Source organism: Sodiomyces alkalinus, assembly GCF_003711515.1.
Source record: "Sodiomyces alkalinus F11 unplaced genomic scaffold SODALscaffold_11, whole genome shotgun sequence".
Lineage (NCBI taxonomy): Eukaryota > Fungi > Ascomycota > Sordariomycetes > Glomerellales > Plectosphaerellaceae > Sodiomyces > Sodiomyces alkalinus.
In genome coordinates this window covers 451,107-467,271 of record NW_021167089.1, presented here as the reverse complement: position 1 = coordinate 467,271, position 16,165 = coordinate 451,107, and the positions used below count along the sequence as shown (strand labels likewise).

The window sequence follows — 16,165 nt, the reverse complement described above, 5'->3', positions numbered from 1 at the left end:
TTGGTTTCTCTGCTTATTCTCGTTTGCTTCCTGAACAAGGGCAAATGTATGTACATACATACCATAAGCGTTTCGAGGCGAAATGTCAAGACAACTGCCATGTTGCCGCGTTGCGCCATGGGCAAAAGCAACCCATCCGAATCCCACATCAACACCATTCCAAAAGCATCCCATGTAAAAAGACATTCAAGCATATATGCACAGGATATAATCCCTTTATCGAAACCCCCCACTGCCGTCCCCCATCATCACCCTTCAAACTCGACGACACCTTTACTGGGACCCGCATCGCTCATGCCCGGCCCGATATCAACCAGCTTCCCCTCCCTTCCGCTCCCACTACCACTCCCGGACCCTGTCGCTCCCGCCTCGGCATCCGCCCCCGAGAGCAAATCTCTGTCCTCGCTCCGCACCCTCCTCCGCTCGGGATCCGTACTGGAGCCCGCACCGCCTCCCCGGACGCCAATCTCCACCCCGATGTCCGCGTCGTCCTCGTCGTCCTCGTCCTTCTGCCCCGGCAACGCGGTCTTCTCGAGCTCCTTCTGCGCCTCGTCCATCCTCTTGCGCACCTCCGCCGCCACCCGCATCCCGTCCGTCACAATGTTGTCCAGCACGCCCCGAAGCCCGCGCGTCGCCCCCTGAGCTGCCGGTGCGATCGCCGGCATCGCCGCCCGGTGGCCAAAGTTGATGCTCGAAAAGGTCGTCAGCGACGATGAAGCCGGCGGCGCCGACGAACCCAAGCCCTCCATGATGTGGAACGACGTCGGGAAGGACGATTCGAAGAACTGCTCCAAGAGCTCGTCGGCTAACACCACCATCCGGAACGTAGGGAGCGTGATGTGGAGGGGGTTGGCGGGGTCGAGCGCCGCGTTGGCCGCTTCGGATTGTGCCCTGGAAACTCTGCGTGCAGAGCCATCGGTCGAGAGCGCGGGCGTCGTCGACGGTTTCGCCGCCGGTTTGGGACTGCCGGGCGGAGAGTCCGGCCCCAAGAGATCGAGTTCGTCTTCGTCTTCGTCGTCGTCGTCTCCGATAGCGAAAGCCTCGCTATTGTCTGCCTGTGCTTTCTCTCGCTCTTCTTCGCCCCCTTCCTCCCCTGCTTGACCGTCCTGTGTCCGAGGTCGGTCCGGGTCAGCATACTCGAAACACCTCCTGATGAATGCGCTAACACTGCCCAGGAACCGCTCGTTGGCCGACACACCGCCCAAGTCGGTCTCTGAAGTCCCGGGCTGCCCTTGGCTGTTGGCGCCATTCGATGTAGGCGTCGAAGTACTCGGGCTCAGCGCACCCTCCAGCCCCCGCCGGGAGAGGAAGAGCAACGCTTCGGATATGCGTAGGATGCCCTCGCGGTCCACCTTCCCATCGCTGTCATCGTCGTAGAGCTCGAAGAAGTAGTTCATGGCCCCCATGATATCCCTCCTACCCTTGATCCTGGCCAAACCGGAGACCACGTTGGCCAGCGTGAGTTCTCCTGTGCCACCGACGTCCCAGCTCTTGAACAGCCGCCGCATGAACTCGTGATCGGCGGGTTCCGGCCCAGACCCCCAGGGGTTCAGCAACGCGTCGGACTTCCGATTGCCCGTGTGCGCCTGCGCCTGCAGCTGCGTGTCCGCGACCGCCCACTTGGACATGCTGGCCAAGAACTCCCTGAAGGCGTTGTAGTCCATCATGCTGGTGCTGGGGCCCAGGGCAATCCGGCCCTTGTCCACGATGTGGTCCCCCTCACCCTCGCCGCGGAACAGGTCCTGGGCTCTCGCCCTGCTGTCCCTCGCCCGACGCCGCGTCTCCTCCTGGATGATCAGATCCCTCTGCTGCCGCTCGTAGAGCAGCGTATAGAAGCGGTCGTACAGCGCACCCACCTCGTCGGCGCTGAGCAGCTTGCTGTCGGGCCCGAGGTTCCGGATGGCCGTCCTCTTGGTGAAACTCTCGATGTTTCTGAGAACCGCGTCCTTGTTTCGGAGCCGCAGGTCGGTGATGGTGCTGTGGGTGATTTGCGAGAACTCCTTGAAGGCCACCACCATGAGCTCTTGGAACTTGGTCACGGCTCGCAGCTTCGGGTTCTCCGACTTTGGATGCGCCGACTCATCCAGACGGGAGAAGTACGACTTGAGGACGGAGATGAAGGTGCCGTCATCGGCAGCATCCAGGAGCTCCTCGCCGTTGATTCTCATAATCGCCAGTCCGACCTGGAAGAGAACCTTGGGGCCCTCGACAAAGAAGACGTCCAGCACGCGGAAGGCGAAGACGAGAGGCATCGAGTTGATGTACAGAGAAAGGAACCAGGGCAGCGAGACGACGGAGAGCTGGACGTCGCTCTTGACAAGGTGTTCCCACAATATGGGCATGGTCCTTTCCACCAGGCACTCGAAGACCTTCTGGTCCAACAGGGTGCCGTACATGGTGGTGGAGTAGTAGCCGGGTACGAGGCGTTCGCAGAGGGAAGAGAGGAGGAAGAAGGCTTGGCTCTCGGACATGTAGATCAGGAGGGCGGCGACAACGATATTCATGGCCTGGCAGTAGCCGACGTCGGGGTTGATCCAGCTGTAGGCGGTCAGGACGCGGCGCAGGCGGCCGATGCCTTCCTCGTCCTGGAAGCCGGGATACTCGGGCAAGCTGCGGTTCAGGTCCTTTTCGATCTCATCGATGGCGAGGGACTCCTTCCCGGCAAACTTGGCCAGGGTGTCGGCGTAGAGGGTGGGGTTCTCGAGCCTCAGGTGAATAGAGCCAGAGGTCATCTCCCAGATCTCGCCCCTGAGGCGGTTGGGCAGGCCGACGCGGATGAGCTTGTGGAAGGTGGGCTGGCGAATGATGGTGATGTTGCGGCCGTTGTCGCGCAGGTACTCAGCCCAGAGGCGCATCTTGGCGCGATCGCGCAGCTTCTTGGGGTCACCAGGATAGCGGAACATCATGCCGAGTCCGGCGTCGGGGGGGCTGGCGTCCTTTTTTTCCTCCGGGCGGAGGAGGTGCTCTGAGTAGCACTCGGCGACAACCTTTCTAAGCCTGCCTACATTTCCGACAGCAGCCCGCAGCCCTTTCTTCAGTCCGTCGCAAAAACGCTCGCAGGCGTGGCGGGTGTCCGCCAGATGTAAAGTAATTCGCTGTTCCCTGAGGTTTTTCTTGTCGGTCGGTGGATTCTCTTTGCCGGTGACGGATAGGAAGCTGTTCCATGTAGTGATGGCGAGGGCGAACTGGAAAGGGGAAGACAAACGCATTAGCCTCCAATATCTCCCGAGTCAACAGACCTAGTTCGGGGGGGTGTGGGGGGGGAGGGTAAGAAGGCTTCCAACCTGAAAAGACTGGCTGTTCAACCGCTCGACCTTGCGGATAGCACAGAGCGGGAAAGTGAAGCCATTCCCGCTAGGCCCGGCACCATGCGTCTGTCCTGTAAAAACAGAGCTGGTGGCTGTGTTGGCCGACCGAACGAAGCTACTCGGGGTGGTGGAGAAGCAGAGGTAGGCCTCGGAGAGGTGCAGCTTGCCAGCGTAGTGGTAACCTCTGTCCGAGTCGCGGTCGCCCTGGGTGGCGTTCGGGGGAGGGATGGTGAGCTCGGCATTGATCTCGTAGAGGGGGTTCTGGGAGCTGGAGAGGCGAAATTGGCTCTGGAAGAGGGAGGCCTTGGACGGGTTCTTGTCGGAATTGGAGAGGTTGAGGCCCTGGGTAGGGTCGATGAGCTGCTGGGCCTTCTGCACCAGGCTGGACAGGTTCAACATGATGGGACGATGAATCGGTCAGCTGGTCATATCGAGTCGGTCGAGGAAATGATAAAAAGAGGGAATAGAGAGTAGAGAGAGCAGAGAGAGCGAATGCAGGCAAAGGGGGGTTGACAAGTGCCAGTAAAGCGTGGGATACAAGGAGGAGGGTTCGGCGGCGAGGCAGTAGAAAACAGGACAAGCTTATTCTGTTCAACAAGAGAAAACAGAGCAGTAGAAGAATGGATGGGTTGGTCCGGGATCGACGTGGAAAAGAAGGGAGCGGGCAGCAAGATTGCTGGAAAGTATCGTGAGGCTGGTGGTGTCGAGATCGAATCGGACGTGAAGGAGCGAAGGGGAAGATAATTCCCAGGCAGGTAGGTACGACAGGTTCAGTCTGGGGAAGTACTAAGGTAATTACAGGACAGAACCGGTACATACGTGGAATGTCCGAAGAGGGTACCGTGACACCTTTCAGCCCTGGACGAGACGGATAAAGCGTAGTGCTTCTCAAATACTCGAGGTACTTATACGGATGCGATGGTCCATGGTAAGCATGGATACTAAAGGCCTCCTGTCACAGCTCCACTACCTAGGTACCTACCTTAGGCTGAGGCATTCTAGTTTAAGAGGTACCCCTCCATATCATGTTGGAGCGTCGGTACAACTGGGACAGGGGCAGAGCACTATAAAATGATGGCCACCAACCAGTAGTCTATTTGTACTCCTCCTTATACCGACTCTGGTCAGAGCGACCAACAAACTGAAAAGTCTACCTTACCTTACTGTTCCAGTTTTAGAAAGAGGAGAGTTGACTAAGCGCGGCATTCTGGGGTACGGCACGGAGTTTGTATCTTAATATGCGTTGATCGATAGCAGAGCCCTCACATGGTCACGTTGGGTATCCCGTAGAGGACCTCGTGTAACTCCGTAGGCTGCTAACTTTGTATATTCCTCATGGCTCAAGCTAACGAAGAATACGCTGCGGACGAACTCCCCCACATGGCCAAATGAGGCTCGCTTGCTTACCTCGACTTACTCCTGATTTGCTTCCCACCAGTGCTCCTGCTCTTTTAATTTTCGTTCCCATCCCCAACCCCACAGCCATGTCTCCTGGGACTTGCTTTTCCACTGACGACGCTACCTTGATGCGTCTCGCGAGTCGTCTCGGCCCGGCCAGCACGAGAACGGTTGACCCCTAGAGGTTCCATCCATATGCTTTGGCCCGTCATAACTACTACCTTACTCTTACAACCACTGAACCCAAACCCAACGAAAAAGGAGAGGGAAACAAGAATCCGAGGCATAACAAGCCATCCAAACGCCTCTCTATTTTGGCCGCGAAAGCTGCAAGCCGCCGTGACAAACTCAAAAGTCGGCAAAGCACGGGTCGTATTTCTGGGCCAGATCGTCCGTGTATGGCTCCCGCTTCCCGGCTTCTTCCGGGTAGTGTTCGAAGCACGTCGTGTCGCTGGCCGAGCGGACCGGGGGCACAATCGGTCCGCGGACTCGCTGGCACAGGAGGTCATCCCATCGGATGCCCCTGAAGAATGGGTGCTCCTTGACCTTCTGGCCCCCGCCGCTGATGTTGCCCAGTCGGTTGGACCGATCCACGGTACAGAACGAACGGATCAGGTCCTTTGCGTTGTCGGAAATGTGAGGTTCCGCCGGGAATGTGATGGGTTTCTCCACAATCCTTCATTTTACAGCGTAAGCCGAGTGTTATCACTACGGGTGAGGCTAAAGAAGGGGAGGTGGAAGAGAGGTGCCAACAGTGTCTAGGAAAGAAAAGCAAGAAAGAAAAAGCTTACTCACTGTTTGTAGATTTCGAGGGGATTCTGATGCCAAAACGGCGGATATCCCGTGAGAAACTCGTAAAGCAGAATGCCCAGAGCCCACCAATCAACCGCCGTGGTGTGGCCCTTGTTCTGGATCACCTCAGGAGCCAGGTACTCGGGAGTGCCGCAGAGAGTGTACGTTTCGATGGGGTTGCCCTCGCCGTTAGTGAGGCGCTTGGCGAAACCAAAATCGACGAGCTTGATGTGGCCGTTCCGGTCGAGCAGGAGATTCTCGGGCTTGAGGTCACGGTACGCGACGCGGCCCTGCTGCTCATGGAGATACTCGAGGACGAGGACGATCTCGGCCGCGTAGAACTTGGATGTGCTCTCGTCGAAGCGTCGCATCTTGCGCAGGTAGCTGAAGAGCTCGCCACCGGGAACGTAGTCTAGGAGCATGTACAGCGAATCGTGGTCGGAGAAGGAGCACAAGAGGTTCGTGATGAAGGGGTGTCCCGAGACGTCGGCGAGGATCTTGCGCTCATGGCGGACGTGGTCGACCTGCTTAAGCTTGATGACGTCCGTCTTGCGCAGGATCTTGAGGGCGTACACTTCCTTCTTCTCCTCCTCGCAGGGGTTCACGGGCTTCACCAGGCAGACGCGAGCAAAGGTCCCTAACGTTCAAAGCGGCGCGAGGGCACGAGTGTTAGCCAGACCATGATCTTCTAGTCCACGAGAAGACACAAAGAGGGTGAGGTAAAAAGGAGGGGCCGGGGAAATGCCCGCGAGACCCTGCCCTTAGAGACAGGCAGAGAAAGGCCGGGCACGCGAACCTGTTCCCAGAGTCCTCACGATGCGAAAGTCGTGGGACGAAAGTTTCCTGCCGGCTATGGGCCCATGGCCGGCGTTGTGATGACCCCTGCCGTTGTGTATCCTGCTCTTCATGCGCGAAAACAGGCCCGGCTGAGACGCCGGCGGTTGGGCCGGCTTGTCATGGTTGCTGCTGAGGGAAGGGGTTTTGACGTGGGAAACGGCTGCCACCATGATGTCGGTTCGACTGAGGAATCGATTCTCGAGTAGTCTGGGTAGAGGTAGAAAAGGAAAATTGGAGGGGGCCTTGTCGGCAGGTAATAGATCGGGTCGTCGCAGTGAAAGTGCCGCAATTAACACATACGAAGAGAATAGGGTAGCAAACGAAGAGCGACTCGGCGCACGACTAACGTCAAGGCTGGTGGGAAGCAGCGATAAAGAGGATGTATAAAGCCGAGGCAAACGAGGTAGTCGAGTGATTTGCGAAAGTCACGAGGGACAGGCTGGCAACTTTAACATATAGCCATCGCTTTGCTGACAGGTTCTTCTGTGGCTTCTGTTGAAATCATCGCTCAATCCGACTGCCTAGGCGTGACGATTTCTTGTTGGGATGAGAATACGGATTCGCCTATGGCAGTCGGTGGTGGTTTCGGTGGTGGAATTGGTGCTTTGTTGTTGAGAAAGAAGGGTAGGAAAATAAAAAACAAAAACAAAAAATTGAGGTCTAGAATAGGAAGAGCTGAAGGAAGGAGGGGGCCCCCTTATGATTGATGACAGAAAAGGGGCGGGCTTATTCAACACTAACAACCTACCCAAGGTAGGGTAGGTACGTTATACATTGGCAGTTTTAACAATCCACCGACCTAGATGGCAAGAAGCTAACTTACACTAGGGAAGGGTATGGGGGATATATTACGAAGTAAAAAGAACACTTACGAATACTCCGATCTGTATCTCATAAATCGGGTGTTATTAGCCAGTGGCCGGATATCAGGTAATAGGGTACGTAATTGTTAAGTCTAAAGAACATAGCTTAGGGAGTGGGGGTGTGTAAGTGTCGTAGGCGGGAAGTAATTACCTTATTCGTCTCTGGTCATGAAAACGAACGGAAGATCCCCCCATTTTCTACCAAAAAAAAAAAGAAGAAAAAAAGAGTACTGGGACATACTAAGGGAACAAATGACCAACCGAAAATTGACATTTGTTACACCGGGCCGGACAGGGCTACTTCGTATGTAATGGTCCGGTCCGGAATCCATCGTAAGCGAACCCAGTATGTCGTCGGAACCAGAGGAATCATTGAACAGACTGGATTCCAGAGATAACGGAAACAGATGACGAAAGTTGGAGTCGATATCTTGCTATATTGGTGCAGATTCTAAGGTCCTTAAGCGGGCATACAGAATTCCCCTCCACCTTAGCCCTCGCAGATTTGTCGGAATCCATATCATAATTAATATGTCTTGGTTAAACTACCTTATGTAGCTGAGTGGAGATAAAGGTGCAAGCTGACGCATCTGTTTTGTACGGAGTACTTCAATCCTTTACGTCCCGTATGCGTGCAAATCAGCGCGGACGTCAAATCCCCTCAACATGAAGTGCAGCGCAGAGACAACCCTTCGTTCATTACTTGGCGGCCGGGACAACGGAACAACTGGTCAAGATTCTGTGGCAATCGCACGAATCGCACGATCATATCCCGAGGGACAAAACGCCAAGCTGACTCCCCAGGTTCTGTGGCCCTTCACTGTTCGTCTTCTGCAGGGCCAAGCGCTAAAGCGCTACCTTCACAGGTGTGTCGAGAAGCGGGGCTGATTCCCTTATCGACGAGCCCTATGACGCAACCCATATTCGTCTCAACTTGGGTCAGCGGAAATTATCAGGTCACTCTCCGGATACGGAGAAAGCCTCGGTACCTTCGGTGAGCGGAAGGACCTACTCCATGGAAAGTCACCTCCTTCAAACATTCCACACATTCGCTCATCTATACGGATACTAAGGTAGCTACCTTATAAGTAAGGTAACACGTGGTAGTCCAATGCCACTCCCACACATCCTCCCGAGCACTTGGTACCAGTCCATACCGGACGGTTACTTTGCAGACTATTACACCTCTGCCAGGGTTAGAAATATTAGCTGGAATATAACGTAAAATAACTAGCTAAGGATAAGAAGGACTCCTACAAGTAGAAGTACAACTAAATATAAGGAAAACAATAGCATTTTTAAGTACCTCTATCTATATAAACTTCTAGTTTCTTTCTTTAATACGATTATTACTTAATAGTCTATATCTTCGCTATCTCTCTTAATATACTAATATAGACGATTAGATATTATGAAGATTATTATAAAACTAGTAAAGTTATAAGTAGTTAAAGTTAGAGGGTTTAGTCTAAATATCGCGAGGAATCTAATAATAGCTTTATATAGCCTAATATTAGTCATATAGCGATATTTAATTTTATACCTCCCTATATAAAATAGGTGGAAAGGTACGGATCAGTAGCGTAAACCAATAATCGATCAAGACATAGGGCTAAGTTCCGAGCTAACGTTTCTAATCCTGGCAGAGTGTATTTCGTACTCCATACATACCTAGGTACCACTTCTATTAACCTCGATAGAACTCGATAGCAACCGGTGACGCCATCCTGTGATTGCAGCTCGTCCTGGGATACCTAATCAGCCATCACCAGACGAAACATAGACATCAGACAGACACAATATCAAACCGGGCATCATCCCGTCATCCCCATACCATACCTTACTCACGTCGCTCAACTCCATCCCCACCACCACCATCACCGTGCCACCGTGAATACTATGCAGGAGACGTCAGGATCGGCCGTCCCGCTCTTCTTTGGAAACCCGCCCTGCCGAAAGACGTTCTACCGAGAAATGTTACGCAATTAGACCCAGCCGGTCCCCTTATCTTTGTTCGACGTTCCTATTCCGAGTCTCTCACTCTTGCCTGGACCCGGGTGACTGGGTTTTCCGTTCCATTACGACTGGGTACATAGCCCATGGCATTATCACCTGCCCCATTGTCCCGGCGTGGATTCCACGGTGCTTGTCTATGTCTCGCAGAGAGTAAACACCGCCCAGCTCCTGGTGTTAGTCTCGAGTTTAACCACCCACTGCTGTGTGCGCCGGTTGGGGGGGGGGGGGGGGGGGGGGGGGGGGGGGGGGGGGGGCAAAGTCGGGCAGCGTAATCTACGTAGGGCTATGATCGTCCGTCATTTCGTTGAATGCCTTCATTTATCTTTTCATTTTCTGCCCGGTTTTCCCTGTTGCATGTCCCAGTCGCTAGGTCCAAACTAATGTAACCACCTTTCACTCTGTTTTGGTACAGTAACACATATTTAATGACACCGTCGGTTGATGTCAGATCGGGCAGTTTACTCAACACCTGGACCTGGACCCGATCGAGTGATCATGATAGAAAGAGTACTGGGATTGTCAAGTCCATCAACCGGATGCCTCGCTACCTACTTTATAACACAAGCCTCGGAATCTCTTCGACGCTGGATACTATACAGACAGGTACCTTTGGCCGTTTCTTCGCTTCTCCTCTCCTCTAGGATATTAACATCTAGTGATTTCTCGCCCAGCAAAGGCGTATTGTCCCACCCCTGTGAACTCCCGATGCTGTATTCGCGCAAAGAAGTCGTTGATCTCGCCTGCCCATGTCATCAAACACCCAGGGTATCAAGCCTGAAATCAGCTCATATCTTCTTCTTAACCATAACGGCGCCATACACGAGGAAGACTCCATGCGCTATTCGAAAAAGAATGGAAGAAAATAAAAATGAAAAAGAGAAAACAATAACAAGAAGAAAGAAAGAAAGAAAGAAAGAGGAACGGAAGCAATAAAACAAAGAGAGGACGAAAAAAAATCAACGACGCCTCACCAACCACCAAGCGCCGATGCCAAGGGCAACTGCTGTCGCTATCACCAGCGCACCTTCCTTGGTGCTCCACAAGAGCACGCTCCAGCCAGTAAACACCTCCCGTTTCCGGACCGCCGCCCTCCTCTCCCAGGCCTCCGGATCAATCGTCACAGGCAGCGAAACCCGGGGGTCGAGGACACCATTCGCATCTCCGCTCTCATCCGTAGCCTCTGCAGACGCCGTCATATCCTCTGCCGAGAGAAGGGGGACGTCCATACGCAGGAACACGGCCCGGTGGTCCGAAGTCCGTACAACCGGCATCGCATCGTACGCCCTAACGTTCATCCGAGTCAGGTCGTCCGGTAACCCACGCCGCTTGACCCCGCGGGGTATATCCAGGAAGAGGATCCGATCCGTCCACGAAGGCCATCGGTGCGGCGCGAACTTCCACGGCACGACATCTTCTCCTTCTCCTGCGCCGCCGCTCGAAGGGAGCACGTCATATTTGTACGTCGGCGGGAACCGGACCTCGGCCTCGCTCATCCCGTGAAACGTGCGGCCTGCTCGCCGCTCACGCGTCAGTTGGTCCAGGGCAAAGAAGCGCGGGTAGTAGTTCTCGCTGTCGGGGTCCAGGCTGGGGAAGTCTGCCATCGGAGGCGGGGAGCGGCTCGAGATGCGGTAGTTGAGGTCACCGGCAACGAAGAGGTGCGAGCTCGGCTTAAACACGGAAAGGTCGTGGAGCTGGGCTCGCAGAGCCACGTCCAGAGCGTGGTCCTCGTCCTGCAACAACCGCTGCCCTTCATCAGAGGTCTCGGTGGCGCTGTCGGCGTCGTCTTCTTCCTCGTCACGCCTGGACGAAGGAGCGCCGGCTTCCCCGGTGGCACTCGCCGCCTCTGCAATCGCTTTCCGTTTCTGCTTTAGAACCTCCTCTGGATTCCCAAACGTCAGGCCGCGCATGATGGCGGCCCAGTTGGCGTTTCTCCGGGGCAGGTTCCACTCCATGGCCGCCAAATGCGTTGCCACAAAAGTGAGCTCGCTACTTCGCCCTGGTCCGACGCCTGGCTCCTGGTCCTGGCTGTCGTATAGCATACGCAAGCCTGCAGCACCCTTGTTCCCCATCTCGGCAGCACCAAAGCCAGCCTCGGCCTCCTCGACGGACTGTATTGCGGTAGGATCGCGTGCGAAGAGCATGATGGCCGTCATGCCGACATTACGGGTACGGACAAGCGTGTACGGCCGTACCGGCACGGGTGCCACGGTCGGTTCGATGATGACCGCGGGTTCATCTTCGTTGTCGGTGTGGGAATGGGATGCGAACTTGGCGGCGGCAAGGTTAATAGCCTCCTCGAAACGAGCAAGGTAGGGGCTCAGGAAGTAGCCGCCGATGAAGGAGTAGGACATAGGCGCCACCTCCTGTAGAGAGCTGCCCACATCATTAGAGTCAGCATGGGGTCTGGACTGTCATAAGGTGGTAACGGGTCACGAGGGCACGCCGCCCAGGCCTCCAAAGTGGGGGGGAAGTGAGGGGCGAGAATAATTCAGTGAAAGGAGGGAAAAGAAAGGGGAAGGGCGGAGAACATACATCACGACGACCTCGGGCAATGTGGTAGCATTCTGCTGGAAGGCGGTCTGTAGATGCGAGGCAAAGACGCCGGCATTGATGAAGTTCTTGGCGCAGTTAAACGTGAGGATGAAAAGGTCAAGTGTTGAGGGCGCCATGACAGTGGAAGACGAGCCAGAACCCTCTGTGTCGTCGACAGGTTTCGAGGAAGCCATCGTCGAAGGTCGAATCCACCGTTAGATGAGCGGTTGGTGAGGAGGCCCTAGTCGGTGGTGTTGACCGATGTTTACCCGATGATGTAAGGTTAGGGAGGAGGGGGTCGAAGAAGCTTGACAGATCCACAAGCCCGGTATATGTACTAGTACTGTACACATCTCTCTTTCCCTCTTGAAACGAAGGCGGCGAAGTTCTCAAGGAGGAGGGGAGTCGCGACCGGGGTAGGTACGTAAACTAGGCAGCCAAAACCTCAGAAGGACAAAGATACGACGTACCTTATTTATGTCTCCAGCTACGAAACTACCTACCTACCTTGGGTTGTCGAATACAGCGTAACCGTAAAGGGTAAATACGATAAAAACGGTCAGATTAGGAGGTTCCAAATTGATTGTATTGAAACCGTAAAATGTTATAAAAACGTGTGGTTATAGGAGGCAAAATTAATGCCCGATAATGCTACGGATATCCACCTTCGTTGCCCAAATTTCGTAATCGGCCGTTAGGTTGTTCCACCCCCGAGGGAGGTCTGTGCGACAGACCCTTGTCTCGGTCTACTTCCAAATCCTCACAGGCAGGACACTCGGACACAAGTGGCAAAAGGCAGTGCGTCGTTAGGCCTCCAACGAATATTCACGGGATTGAGATTTCCAATCGGCGGGCAAAAGGTGCCAGTCGCGGAACACTGATCCGTGTGGACGGGGCTCAACTATAATTGTAACAGAAGGGCTTGCGGATAATGTATTTGTAAAGAGGCTATCTGATCTTGTGTCTGTGATGTTTAACGACGGTAGAAGTTTGGTCATAATAACCCTAAGCTTGGCGGCCAGGACCGGCACAACCCAGATTGACAAGCAGTCCTGAATCCTATGCACTGGGAAGGCCAGGAGGCCGCCGCACACTTGACCATCAGGCTGTATTGAGTGAGGCGATGGTCATAAGATGGCAAGCCTTGACAAGCTCCTTATAAGGGCGTGCTGCATATGACTGACCGTCGCCCAGGAAATCCGAGACGCTGGCGATAGAGAGACACGTTGCTGCCTTGTCCCGAGTTTGGCCTCCCCCGAGAGGTCCATTCGCCCTGACATGACGCATTAGCACTGAGCCCTCTATTCCATAAGGTTGTGACTCTGAGATCTCGTCCATGCTTCGTTGACATGATTCCCAAAAGGAAAGGTGCAGCCCCAAGACCACCAAGATAGGAAAACCCGAGTTACAAAAGCAGGAAACGGCATAAAACAAGTACTGGAAAGAGAAAGAAAAAAAGCAAACGAGAGCTCGTCAGTTGAACAATCGCAGCTGCTCTTCGGGCTTGGCGAGCCTAAGCCCGAAGAGCCGGTAATCAATCAGCGGCGTGACCAGGCTTATACGGCTGTTTTCCCATGCGGTCCGTCCGCTGCGTGGCAAAGCAGTTTGGGCAAACAAGTCTCGATGCCCTGCCAAAACAGGACACCGGACATGCCGTTCGGAATCATCCATTAACAATGAACGGTCCTGTCGATGACGGCAGAAAGCGCCGCCGTCGACGAATGACCATGCAATATCAAGGTGTTCCGAGCCATATAGTCAAATCACCGCGCCGAAGACCCAAATTGAGAATGCGTAAGAAATGAGACGCGACCGGTTCGCGAGGCAGCAGAGCCAGGGATGGGCGGATAGCTCTCAGACAAAGCCAAACCTCGAGGCCCGTTGCCATTTGGGCGAGAGGGGGGAACAATGGTCTAGCTGTACTCCGACAAGTGGGCGTCGATCATCTTGCTCGGTAAGACCCGTATCCGGTACCGGCGGCTTTCGAGGCTGATCGTAGCCTAGTCATATCCTTAATGTCAGATACCAAACAAAATCCGTCGCGTCAGATGCGGGCAAACATGGTGTCAATTTGACTACAACCAAATCTCAAAAGTCGCGCGGGAACGGTTGAATGGGGCTGCATGAATACTCACATCCTGTCGCTTCCACCGACTGCACGATTGGTATCCGGGTCGATACCGATACCAGAACTAGGTTCGATCACTTTGCGGCGCGAGCTGGAAACGGCGTTAGGCTTCACTCCGCCAGCAAGAGGGTTGGGCTGACCAGTAGTACCAGCATTGGCCCGAGTAGCGCGAGCCTTCTCTTCATCCTCCTGGTTGCCCGCGGCCTGGGCAATCGCCTGAGCGTTCTTCTGGTACTTGTACACGGTCCAGTCGAAGACGTAATCGTATTGGAATCCCTCGCGGACAAACAAATCGCGGAAGATCTTGCGTAGGTAGCTGTAGTCGGGCTTGTCGTCGAACCGTAGAGAGCGAGTGTAGTTGAGGTAAATGGCGAACTCGTTGGGGAAGCCGCGGCAGAGAACTTCAGTGGGGGTCGTCATCTTCTTCTCCATGATGCGGTCGTACTTCTGTTTCTTGGTCGCGGCCTTGAGTCCCTGCCAGGGAAGAGAGCCACGGCAGAAGTAGAGCATGACGTAGCCGAGAGACTCCATATCGTCACGTCGAGATTGTTCTTGCTCACGTGTCAGAGAGAAAGACCGGATCAAAAATTGCCAAAGAGGAAAATGTGCAGCTACTACTTACCGACACCAAGATGCGTGTTGATCGAGGCATAACGAGCGGTACCGGTGAGGTTCTTGTTCTCTCTGTAGGGAATATGGAAATGAGTCTTGGGGTCGCGGTACTTCTTGGCCAGGCCAAAATCGATCACGTTGACCTGATTGCCGCGCTTCCCAATGCCCATAAGGAAGTTGTCGGGCTTAATATCGCGGTGGATGAAGGACTTCGCGTGGATGTACTCGATGCGGGAGATAAGCTGGTCGGCGAGGAGAAGAACCGTCTTCAGAGAGAACTTGCGATTGCAGAAGTTGAAGAGATCTTCCAAGCTGGGGCCGAGCAGGTCAAGGACCATGGCATTGTAGTCGCACTCAGTGCCGAACCAACGAACGAAAGGAATGCCGACACCACCGGCCAAGGACTTGTATACCCTAGCCTCATATTCAAGCTGGGGGTGTTTAGCCTTGACGCTTTCGAGTTTGATGGCGATTTCTTCGCCCGAGATGATGTTAGTGCCGAGGTAGATGTCGCCGAATGAGCCCGAACCGATCTTCCGCCCGATGCGGTATTTATTACCGACGCGGAGGTCCTATGAAGGATCGTTAGCATGACTGAAGTCAATCCAACTGCCACTGACGAGCATAAGCTTGATGAGAGGCTTAATCCTCATCAAGGGCAATGACGCGGCGGTCTCTAACCCAAGGCAACACATGATAAGGTTATCGTACCATGGTTGTCATCTTGACCGGTTCGTAGTGGTGCTCCGTTCCTAAGGGGAGCTAGCCGTCGTTGTAATCTGATACAGGCGGTAAAGTCAGCTTCATGCACATTGGTTCACTACTCTTTTTTCTTCAAGACTGACTCCCTGTTGGTTTCGAACGGTAAAATGGAAGAGTGTGTGTGCGAGAGAGCAAAAAAAAAAAAAAATTAGAGCACAGCTTACCCTGGTGGTGGATAGAATGGAATTCGAGGCAGAGAGGCCTCTCAACGACACGGGGCGGATGGGCGACCCTCGTAGGCTATGCTAGCTTCTAAGGTTAGGTACGATGGTAAAAAGGTGGAGGAGTGAACAAGGTAGAGTAAGATTCTTTCGAATGAAGAAGAATCGTTCCAGTCTTGGAAGGGAACAAATAATATTATTGACGATGAGTGAAAGGCAAGCGTGGAAAAAAAAAGTTAGGAAAACTGAGGAGAGCTTCAAGACGTACCTTAAGACCGAGTTGATGGAAGTTGTGTGATCGTGGGGTTATGCTGTCGGGCGGTCGGTTTTGGGTGTGGGAAGGGAAAGAGGGAAGGGAGGAAGGGGGAGAGGAACGAAAGGGGGGAAGGGATAGAAACCAAGAAGTCTAGGTCCTAATGGTGGGCCGGCGAAAGGGCGGAAGAAGGGGGCGTAGGAAGGGGGGTACATACGGTGAAAGCGTTTTCGACTCGGATCCAGAACTGTGCTTGGCGTCTTGGCGAGCGGCGGCCCAATGTGGATCGTACCTTCTACGCAGCGCCCTTCGGGATGATTGTACCTAAGGTACCTAGCCGCATACAGTGGCAGTACCAACCACACCGCTTGCTGTATTTGGCGATGTCTTGGGCTGAAAGGGTCCTGGAAACAGGAAACAAGGCAAGTGACTTGCGCCTAGTCGCCGCTGCCCTGGTAGCCGCTATTAGTATCTAGGTAGGTACCTTACAATTACCTTGTCGT

At 54.1% G+C, this 16,165-nt stretch overlaps 6 protein-coding genes across 6 annotated transcripts in view; all 6 read right to left on the bottom strand.

The window, feature by feature from the left end:
* Positions 1-186, bottom strand: part of SODALDRAFT_363199 (hypothetical protein) — a gene marked incomplete at both ends in the record, with an annotated part of 334 nt that extends 148 nt beyond the window's left edge. The window contains one exon of the mRNA XM_028614539.1: positions 63-186. Within this exon, the coding sequence (XP_028463185.1) occupies positions 63-186 (124 nt within the window). The remainder of the gene's footprint in view (positions 1-62) is intronic.
* Positions 187-248: 62 nt separating this feature from the next.
* On the bottom strand, positions 249-3,707 carry SODALDRAFT_337396 (GTPase-activating protein GYP2; the record flags this gene model as incomplete). Its single annotated transcript, XM_028612679.1, has 2 exons — positions 249-3,185; positions 3,285-3,707. The coding sequence occupies 2 exons, from the start codon at positions 3,705-3,707 to the stop codon at positions 249-251; spliced, it is 3,360 nt and encodes a 1,119-aa protein (XP_028463184.1).
* A 1,347-nt stretch (positions 3,708-5,054) lies between these two features.
* Positions 5,055-6,505, bottom strand: SODALDRAFT_283999 (protein kinase DC2; the record flags this gene model as incomplete). Its single annotated transcript, XM_028608440.1, has 3 exons — positions 5,055-5,382; positions 5,502-6,135; positions 6,295-6,505. 3 exons carry the CDS (start codon positions 6,503-6,505, stop codon positions 5,055-5,057), a joined length of 1,173 nt encoding a protein of 390 aa, XP_028463183.1.
* A 3,665-nt stretch (positions 6,506-10,170) lies between these two features.
* Positions 10,171-11,883, bottom strand: SODALDRAFT_283878 (DNase I-like protein; the record flags this gene model as incomplete). The annotated part of the gene is made up of 2 exons (XM_028608436.1): positions 10,171-11,587; positions 11,747-11,883. 2 exons carry the CDS (start codon positions 11,881-11,883, stop codon positions 10,171-10,173), a joined length of 1,554 nt encoding a protein of 517 aa, XP_028463182.1.
* A 623-nt stretch (positions 11,884-12,506) lies between these two features.
* Positions 12,507-13,634, bottom strand: SODALDRAFT_363196 (hypothetical protein; the record flags this gene model as incomplete). Its single annotated transcript, XM_028614538.1, has 5 exons — positions 12,507-12,520; positions 12,576-12,839; positions 12,931-13,085; positions 13,230-13,432; positions 13,560-13,634. The coding sequence occupies 5 exons, from the start codon at positions 13,632-13,634 to the stop codon at positions 12,507-12,509; spliced, it is 711 nt and encodes a 236-aa protein (XP_028463181.1).
* Positions 13,560-15,678, bottom strand: SODALDRAFT_381545 (putative casein kinase I). The gene is made up of 5 exons (XM_028615173.1): positions 15,413-15,678; positions 15,198-15,265; positions 14,497-15,058; positions 13,882-14,425; positions 13,560-13,746 (listed from the first exon to the last, which is right to left on the bottom strand). The coding sequence occupies exons 2-5, from the start codon at positions 15,207-15,209 to the stop codon at positions 13,689-13,691; spliced, it is 1,176 nt and encodes a 391-aa protein (XP_028463180.1). The 5' UTR covers positions 15,210-15,265; positions 15,413-15,678; the 3' UTR covers positions 13,560-13,688.
* Positions 15,679-16,165: the final 487 nt, after the last annotated feature.

Coding starts and splice junctions, on each gene's coding strand:
- SODALDRAFT_381545 (XM_028615173.1), bottom strand. Junction 14,426..14,496: donor CAACACGCATCTTGGTGTCG/GTAAGTAGTAGC, acceptor CACGTGAGCAAG/AACAATCTCGACGTGACGAT. Junction 13,747..13,881: donor GTCGGTGGAAGCGACAGGAT/GTGAGTATTCAT, acceptor GGATATGACTAG/GCTACGATCAGCCTCGAAAG.